This window comes from Cherax quadricarinatus, chromosome 33, assembly GCF_038502225.1.
Source record: "Cherax quadricarinatus isolate ZL_2023a chromosome 33, ASM3850222v1, whole genome shotgun sequence".
In the NCBI taxonomy this organism is placed as follows: Eukaryota; Metazoa; Arthropoda; class Malacostraca; order Decapoda; family Parastacidae; genus Cherax; species Cherax quadricarinatus.
The window spans coordinates 12,681,964-12,691,963 of NC_091324.1; the positions used below are offsets into that span (position 1 = coordinate 12,681,964).

Below are 10,000 nucleotides of genomic sequence, written 5' to 3' on the forward strand. Positions count from 1 at the left end.
CTCTTGGTTCACCCGTAGTTCACAGGACTTGTCAAAGGTCTGTGGTAGAGTGGGTCTGCTGCATGCAAATCCCGTGTTACATCTGCGCATTGAGCCTGGACGTCTGCAGTCCAAATGGCATTTCTTCACGTGTGTCAAGAAGACAGTTTTGCACAATTCACTTTGCACCACCTTTTTGAACTCTTTAGAATAATTGCAGAAACATTGTCAGACTGAGCCGATGCAATGAACGTGCAACTGGTTTAAAAGACAAGTGAGCAAACCCAAAGACAGAAAACGTTTCGGTCCTGGGACCTTGATCACTTCTAATATACGGAGGTTAAAAAGACAGTATATATATATATATATATATATATATATATATATATATATATATATATATATATATATATATATATATATATATATATATATATATATATATATATATATGGGGAGAGTGAGGTGTAAGTGACACGCCTGTGTCACACTTCATGGAGAAGACCCGGGCCAAGACCCGTCCTGGCGAACATACCTGTACCTCCGTATGTTAGAAGTGATCAGAGTACCAGGACCGTGTCTTTCTAAATAAATTTGTCGGTATCTATTACCTTGGTAATAGATACCAACGTGCAAATTAAAAAAAACATGTAATTTCAAGGTGTGATTAAGACAGTGGGAAACTCGGAACTGTTGACCTGGGTTGATACTGAGATCTAGCAACTGCAGATTTTACTGCTGGAAAACTAGGTGAATACAAACAGAAAACGCGTCTGTCTCACGCTCAGCAGACGGAGGATCAAGCCTCCACCACGTCTTGGGGTGTATTACCCACGTGTGTGTAGCGCTTAACGTCAGTTATTTTGGTGCTGGAAGACGCGAGGAGAAGTCTGAAGACTTGGAGGAGATCAACTGTTTGTCGCTGCCTTTATTGTTAGTCTTCTGAACGACTATTTTTTTTTTCGTTTTGAATATATGACGTTTCATCCAGGATTCGACCTTTTTAACGGGAATATACTCAATAAAGGTTTATCCTGGACGAAACGTCGTGATGAACGTTTCGCTGCAAACTTTCCATTTTTCTCGCTACTTGTCTGGATACTCCAGTGATCATGGTAGATATGTACCGGTGTGAGCACCAGTTTCTTGTAAACATTAGAGATGCCAGCCTCCTGGAACAGTGCTTCGTAATCTGGATGTAAATACCTTCTCTCTCCCCCCTCCCCCGAGAGGGATTTCTGCCAATATCTGGCCGTAATGTGCTGGTAACGCATTACCGCGAGGACACAAAACACCTTGGATACATTTTTCCTCGTTTCAAACATTTCCGCGCCTCTTTTACCTAAACACTCAACATTTTATTACATATCTGGTCTTTTTTCCTACTCATAAATACACTGGGAGTGTGTGTGAAACATTTTAATCTATGAGGCTTGCAGAGTAATCCAGGAGAATGTGACAGATGTTTACTGAACTGCTGACCTTTGTCAGTGAAGGAGCCGAACACGAGGATGTGTTGGCAAGGGTACAGTTTCTTCCTTGGCTTGTGAGGTAACACACTGAAGGTAGAGTTCCTTAGCCTGTGAGAGGATAAAACACTAAAGGTAGACTTTCAGGATTCTAAACTGGGAATTTTTTGACGAGAAGCTGGTCTTGAATATTTTAATTGTTTCTAAGAGTTCTGAAAATCCTCATACAGCTCACCACAACGTGCAGCTGTGATCAACGTTCAAGTCAAGGGAAGAAGTATAATGGATCTTGTTCATGACCGACGGTGTACGTCACTGTACGATGACCGTGACAGCCTCACACCTCAGAGCCGTGACACAGCTTCACATCTCAGAGCTGCCCCCTCCCTAAAAAAAGCATCAGTCATTACGATATTGGTACACAACACCGATGTTTCGCCATCCAGTAGCTTCATCAGTTCAATACAGAAATATGAAAAGGCAGCAGACGATGAGGTAGTCAGTCCGTCAGCCTCGCAGCTAGTGTTTACTACTACAGTCTTGATAGATCTATCTTGAAGCAGTATCAACTATTACACTGATATTATCTTTAGCATATGGATTGTGTGTTTTATCTTCTAAATGTGTCCCTTGTCTAAATCTAAACGTAGGTCTAGTGATGCAGAGGCATACAAAAATACTCGACTTAATTCCAAGTGAATGCTGTCTTTTTATTATCCAATGGATGGAAACATCTTGTGCAGATTATGAGAATAAATGTGATTGTGTTCGATGGTGGGAGTGTTAGTACAGCAGTGTGAAAATTAATTGGGACAGTTGTAAATTTTGTGATTATTTCATGTGACTTAGTAGTATGGGTTCTTTTCTTTTGAGAAGAGTTTGCTACTGATTTCTGGCAACCATCCAGCGGTGGTGTCACTCTGTGACTCTCAGTGCTACAACAGCTGTTGTTCTGTAAGGCTATTCCTACAAGCGTGATCCTTGAGTAAATGTGATTTCGCCAAATTCTCCGCTTTAATTCATGATCACTGCTGAAATTAGCGATGGATGTTGCACCTAGGAAGCGTGCAAGTATTGTAGCTCTTGGAAAACATGCTGATTTGAGTCTCAGAGAGATCGCCGAAAATTTGAGCCTAGCAAAGTCAGATTCTGAAAAGAGCTAATGACACTGGTGATTGTGGAGCACTGTATCAGGGAAAATATGGATGAAAACTAAGATAGCACCTCACGATGACAAGGTTATCATAAATAGTCTGAAGGACCCAAAAAAAAAAAAAAAAACTAAAGATATACAGAGAGATTTGGTTTCAGCTGGCATAAATGTTGATTCTTTAACTGTTCGACAAAGGTTCTTTGAAGCTGGTAGAACTACCAGAAAGCCAGTAAAGAAAATTATTTACTGCCGCTATTAAGCAAAAACGGCTGTGGTGGGCACTCGATCATAAGGGATGGAGGACAGATGAATGGAGAAGTTATGTTATCAGATGAGGCGCATTTTGAAGTACATAGCTACAGATCAGTGGTAGCGAGATGGAACAAAGGCGAACCTCTTCGGAATGGACACATTCAACAAGCGCCGAAACACCCACCTAAGATGTTTTGGAATGGTTTTACTGCTAGAGGCTCTGGACGGCGTGTTATTGTTGAGGGAACGATGAACAATGACAAATACAAAGCAATCCTGGCAACTCATTTGCTTCCCATTGTGGATAGAGACTTTCCTGATGGAGAAGGCATTTTCCAGCAGGATCTTGCTCCATGCCACACTTCCAGAAAAATTATAACATTCTTCTAATTGAGTTGGCTAAGCGTTCTAAATCGGGTTGGAAACTCTTTTGACTATCTCATTTGAGAATCTACTGGCAATAACCAAACGCAGGATCGCAAAACAGGACTGTTCAACTGTAGAGGAGCTAACTGCTGTTATCAGGACTTGGTACCACGACGAAGAACTTGCCAAAATGTGTTCAGCATTGGTCGATGCTATGTCAAAGCTTGTAGCAGTGATTATAAAGCTAAGGGTAGTCTTATTTCTTATTAATTCAATTATCTGTCATACCATTGCAGTATATTTTTTAAATGAACATCACTTTTCCAAATAAATGTCTTATTTCGTCACTGTTCCAATTATTATGCACAGTGTTGTATGGCTAAGTGGAAAAGGCACTTCAGTTACACCACTCGTGGCGACACGATCCCTATAATGTCATGAACTGTAAATAAGAGTCTTCCACATTTTGTCAGTGCCACTACACCATTATAGTAGTGTTATGATGTGTTGTGAAGGAAAGACGGAGGGATAGAGAACGTGAGAGAGGGATGGAGGACAGAGGGATGAGAGAGAGAGAGAGAGAGAGAGAGAGAGAGGGGGGGGAGGAAGGAAGAGAGGAAGGAAGAAAGACAAGAAGGAGGGAGGGAAGGACAACTCGTGATTGGGAGGGACATGAAAGGAGAAGGGACAGGACAGAAGAGGGACAGAGGACAAGCGGTGGGACAATGAAGGAAAAAGCAGGACAGAGAAACAGGACGAGAAGACAGTTTGGAAGGGACGGAGACTGGGATGGGCGTAAGGGAGGATAGAGAGAGAGAGAGAGAGAGAGAGAGAGAGAGAGAGAGAGAGAAGAAACAAAGAGAGGGTGATAAAGACAGGAACGCGATAAGGACAGGAGATAACAAGGAGACCGATGTAGAGAAATAAAGGTGGACAGGACAGGGACGGAGACACAGGTATCGTTGACGTGACGGAGAGACAGGTATCGTTGACGAGACGGAGAGACAGGTATCGTTGACGAGACGGAGAGACAGGTATCGTTGACGAGACGGAGAGACAGGTATCGTTGACGAGACGGAGAGACAGGTATCGTTGACGAGACGGAGACACAGGTATCGTTGACGTGACGGAGAGACAGGTATCGTTGACGAGACGGAGAGACAGGTATCGTTGACGAGACATAATTAAGACACGAGGCACAGAAGGGACGGTGGACACAGGCTGGGGATGATAAAGATTTCCATTTCTCGCTTTTAAAAACTTTCTAGACAACGTTGAAAAGATTTCAATGTCCTGCAATGACATTTTGCAATTGCACAGAATTGTGTGTATGATAGAGAGAGAGAGAGAGAGAGAGAGAGAGAGAGAGAGAGAGAGAGAGAGAGAGAGAGAGAGAGAGAGAGAGAGATTTTAATAAAGGGTCGTCCCTCCCAGTGGCGTCAGACCGTTGTCTCTTAACTGTTAATAATATTTGCTTCCCCCCCTTCCTTACCCCCTTCCCTTTCCATCACCCCCCTCACCCCTTTCCCAGCACCCTCCCTCAGCAACCATCGCTCCCTGATCTTCAATATCTTATTTTCTTTATTTAGTAATACTAGTATTACCTCTCTCCCTCTCCCTCTCCCTCTCCTCTCCCCTCCCCTCCCCTCCCCTCCCCTCCCTCTTTTTCTCTTCCTCACAATTACTTAACTCTTTTAAAACTCTAATTTACATACAATTTTGAGACTATTGTTTATCATTTGAATAATTTAGGCAAATGAATCATTATATGCTGCATAACCCTTGTGGGTTTAGCGCTTAATGATTATTATGAATCATTATCTGCATTATAGAATACAATGAATTATTCAGATTATAGCCAGTATATAATGAGGTACACGCAGTGCACACAATTCTGTGTTGCAAAATGTCATTGCAAGATATTGAAATGTTTTCAACGTTGTCTAGAAAGTTATAGCTGTGTCGTTAATGTGGTGTGGGCGTGACTCACCTGCATGGGCGTGAGGTTCGCCTGCGAGGGCGTGAGACTCACCTGCGTGGGCGTGAGGTGGATGAGGGCGGCCAATTGCTCAATCTCCGGCGCAGACAGGTACTTCTGCTGTTTAAATCTTCTCTCCAGCTCGTACACCTGTGGCAGCAGGTGGAGGGAAAGGTAACAGGTAAGAGCAGGACTACTAGTAGTAGTGCTGTTGGTAGTAGTACTAGTGGTGGTGGTGGCAGTAGTAGTATTGGTGGTGGTGGTGGTGGTGGTGGTGGTAGTAGTGGTGGTGGTAGTAATGGTGGTAGTAGTATTGATGGTGGTGGTGGTAGTAGTGGTGGTGGTAGTAGTACTAGTGGTGGTGGTGGTGGTGGTAGTAGTGGTGGTGGTAGTAATGGTAGTAGTGGTGGTGGTAGTAGTAGTATTGTTGGTAGTAGTGGTGTTAGTAGTAGTATTGTTGTTAGTAATGGTGGTGATGGTAGTAGAGGTGGTAGTAGTAGTGTTGGTAGTACTAGTAGTGGTGGTGGTGGTGGTAGTAGTAGTGGTGTTGGTAGTAGTAGTAGTATTGTTAGTAGTAATGGTGGTGGTGGGAGCAGTAGCAGTGAAAAGTGACGGATAAAAACAGGTGTAATGATTGTTAGAAGTGATAGTAACAGGTGAGAAAAGCACTGGATAATAGGCATAGTGATAGTAGTAGTAGTAGTAATAGTGGTGACAGCAGCAGGAATGAAACTCAGGATATATCAGGTGCAGCAGAAGAGGTAAAATTAGTCTGGTGGTGTTAGTCGCATTGATACAATAAGCGGAATAGTTTAGCGGTAGTCTGGTATTAATAGCAGCAGTAGTAATAGTGTTTGTGGTAGTTGAAGTAGTGGCAATGGTAATAGCAATAGCAGTAATAACAATTTAGCTGAAATAGCTTTGCTAGCAGCAGTATTGGTCGTTTAGTGATAAGTTTTATTAATAGTAATAGCAGCAGCAGTAGTAATAGTAGCATAGTGAATTTGTGGTAGCAGCGGTCATGGTCGTTTAGTAAATGACTAGATGTAGTTAAAACAGTGGTGGTGGTGGTAGTAGTAGTAGTGTTGGAAAAGTGGCAGGTGTAGTAGTATCGTAGTAGGTATAACAGCAGTAGTGACACCATTACCTGGAGTATACCTGGAGAGGGTTTCAACGCCCCGTCTGTGACCAGGTCCTTGGTATGACATGTGATGTAATCTATTTTATAGTTATACATTGTGGTGTCGGAAGATAGACTAATATACAAAAACATAACAGTGGTATGATGATGGTTTTAGGTAGTGATCTTGGCGATAATTGCCATGATAACGATAACACGGCTGAGGGTGATGACGGAGATAACAATGATAGTCGGAGAGAGGGGGAGTCACTTTCCTCTCTCATTCACCCTTTTCTCCCCTCAGCCCTTGTTTCATTTCCCTTTTTACCAATTCAATTTCTCTCCCTCCCTCTCCCACTTTTCCTTCGTTTTTCCTTTTTTTTTATTTGTAAATGCGCAAAGGGGTAAGGTGAGCGGAGAACCACTGACCTGCGCCTGTGTGAAGAGAACCCGTCGCTTTCTGCGCTGTGAGAGTGGGAACTGCATTCCTTTGTTGTCGCCCATACTGCAAGTGGAGAGAGACGTCACGTTGCCCATGTTCATGTTCATGTTGGAGCCTCCCATTAACCGTGATACTGGTGGAACAAGAACAAGAACATTAGTGAGGTAATAACAGCACTGGCAGCCTCCCATTAACAGTGATTCTGTTAGAACAAGAACATTAGTGAGGTAATAACATCACTGGCAGCCTCCCATTAGCAGCGAGACTGTTGGAACAAGAACAATAAGAACATTAGTAAGGTGATAACAGCACTCGCAAGCGACTATCAGTCGCGAGACTGTCGGAATAAGAAGAGCCAGGACATTAGTAAAATAACTACACGTGGTTGTCAATGACGCAAATGTCAGAGTCGCCGGTGGACTCTTGGTGACCTCGCACAGTCGCTGTTCACTTGTAATGAATACTAATATAGTTCTTAAGGTAATTAATTAAAATCGTGGTAGCATGGAGGATTGTCGTGGTCCTGCCTTAAGGCAAGTCGTTTCTGCGAAACAAAGAAAAATGATTTGGCATTTGGCTTTCCAAGGCTTAGCGAATGCGTCAACACAACTTGGTCTAGTGGTAGCTATGGGTAAGAACCTGTTGGTTCTTACCCAGGGAGCGTCCCTAGATGTATCATAGTGTTCCCAGACCCAGGGAGCGTCCCTAGGTGTATCATAGTGTTCCCAGACCCAGGGAGCGTCCCTAGGTGTATCATAGTGTTCCCAGACCCAGGGAGCGTCCCTAGATGTATCATAGTGTTCCCAGACCCAGGGAGCGTCCCTAGATGTATCATAGAGCAGTGTTCCCAGACCCAGGGAGCGTCCCTAGATATATCATAGTGTTCCCAGACTCAGGTAGCGCCCCTAGATGTATCAGTGTTCCCAGACCCAGGTAGCGCCCCTACATGTATCAGTGTTCCCAGACCCAGGTAGCGCCCCTAGATGTATCATAGTGTTCCCAGACCCAAGGAGCGTCCCTAGATGTCTCAGAGCAGTGTTCCCAGACCCAGGTAGCGTCCCTAGGTGTATCATAGAGCAGTGTTCCCAGACCCAGGGAGCGTCCCTAGGTGTATCATAGAGCAGTGTTCCCAGACCCAGGAAGCGTCCCTAGGTGTATCATAGAGCAGTGTTCCCAGACCCAGGTAGCGTCCCTACGTGTATCATAAGAACATAAGAACATAAGAACGAAGGAACACTGCAGAAGGCCTACTGGCCCATGCGAGGCAGGTCCAAGTCTCCCACCGGCTTAAGCCAATGCACCCAACCTAGTCAGGTCAGGTCACATTGACTTAAGGGTGGAACACGGCAACCGACCTGGTAGCACAAGCTATCAGGTCCAACTCACACCCACCCACATCCACTCATGTATTTATCCAACCTATTTTTAAAGCTACACAACGTTCTGGCCTCTATAACTGTACTCGGGAGTTTGTTCCACTCATCCACAACTCTATTACCAAACCAGTACTTTCCTATATCCTTCCTGAATCTGAATTTTTCCAACTTAAAACCATTGCTGCGAGTCCTGTCTAGGCTAGATATTTTCAGCACACTATTTACATCCCCTTTATTTATTCCTGTCTTCCATTTATACACCTCAATCATATCCCCCCTAATTCTACGTCTTTCTAGAGAGTGCAGATTCAGGGCCCTTAGTCTATCCTCATAGGGAAGGTTTCTGATACATGGGATCAACTTTGTCATCCTCCTTTGTACATTTTCCAGAGAATTTATATCCATTCTGTAATACGGTGACCAAAACTGTGCAGCATAATCTAAATGAGGCCTAACCAAGGATGTATAGAGTTGAAGAACAACCTGAGGACTCCTATTATTTATGCTTCTTGATATGAAGCCAAGGATTCTATTAGCTTTATTGCGAACACTTATGCACTGTTGTCTTGGTTTCAGATTACTGCTAACCAGAACTCCTAAATCCCTTTCGCAATCCGTAATATTAAGATCTACATTATTTAGTTTATATGTGGCATGGTTATTGTCCTGTCCAACATTTAGAACTTTGCATTTGTCTATATTAAACTGCATCTGCCACTTCTCCGACCACTGCATCAGTCTATTCAAATCTTCCTGGAGTGCTCGAATGTCCTCGTCAGAATGAATTCGACGGCCTATTTTGGTGTCATCGGCAAACTTGCCGATGTCGCTCTTTATGCCCTCATCTATGCCATTTATGTAGATTGTGAACAGCAGGGGGCCCAACACTGACCCCTGTGGAACACCGCTCGTGACGCTTCCCCACTCTGATTTCTCCCCATTTATGCAAACTCTCTGCTGCCTATTTGTCAACCATGCCTCTATCCAGGAAAAAATTTCTCCTATTCCATGTGCTTTAATTTTCCTCAATAGTCTCTGATGTGGGATCCAGATCCAGGTAGCGTCCCTAGGTGTATCATAGAGCAGTGTTCCCAGACCCAGGTAGCGTCCCTAGGTGTATCATAAAGCAGTGTTCCCAGAACCAGGGAGCGTCCCTAGGTGTATCATAGAGCAGTGTTCCCAAACCCAGGGAGCGTTCCTAGATGTATCATAGAGCAGTGTTCCCAGACCCAGGGAGCGTCCCTAGGTGTATCATAGATCAGTGCTCCCAGACCCAGGTAGCGTCCCTAGGTGTATCATAGAGCAGTGTTCCCAAACCCAGGTAGCGTCCCTAGGTGTATCATAGAGCAGTGTTCCCAGACCCAGGTAGCGTCCCTAGGTGTATCATAGAGCAGTGTTCCCAGACCCAGGTAGCGTCCCTAGGTGTATCATAGAGCAGTGTTCCCAGCCCCAGGTAGCGTCCCTAGGTGTATCATAGAGCATTGTTCCCAGACCCAGGGAGCGTCCCTAGGTGTATCATAGAGCATTGTTCCTAGACCCAGGTAGCGTCCCTAGGTGTATCATAGAGCAGTGTTCCCAGACCCAGGTAGCGTCCCTAGGTGTATCATAGAGCAGTGTTCCCAGGTAGCGTCCCTAGGTGTATCATAGAGCAGTGTTCCCAGACCCAGGTAGCGTCCCTAGGTGTATCATAGAGCAGTGTTCCAAGACCCAGGGAGCGTCCCTAGGTGTATCATAGAGCAGTGTTCCCAGGTAGCGTCCCTAGGTGTATCATAGAGCAGTGTTCCCAGACCCAGGTAGCGTCCCTAGGTGTATCATAGAGCAGTGTTCCCAGACCCAGGTAGCGTCCCTAGGTGTATCATAGAGCA

General features: G+C 44.5%; 1 protein-coding gene across 1 annotated transcript in view; it reads right to left on the reverse strand.

Annotated features, from left to right (window-relative positions):
- The window catches only part of LOC128694023 (homeobox protein Nkx-2.1-like), a 113,766-nt gene that overhangs the window by 18,783 nt on the left and 84,983 nt on the right, over window positions 1-10,000 (reverse strand). The window contains exons 2-3 of the mRNA XM_053784017.2: window positions 6,747-6,892; window positions 5,252-5,347 (exon numbers count right to left, since the gene is read on the reverse strand). Of these exons, the coding sequence (XP_053639992.1) occupies window positions 5,252-5,347; window positions 6,747-6,892 (242 nt within the window). The remainder of the gene's footprint in view (window positions 1-5,251; window positions 5,348-6,746; window positions 6,893-10,000) is intronic.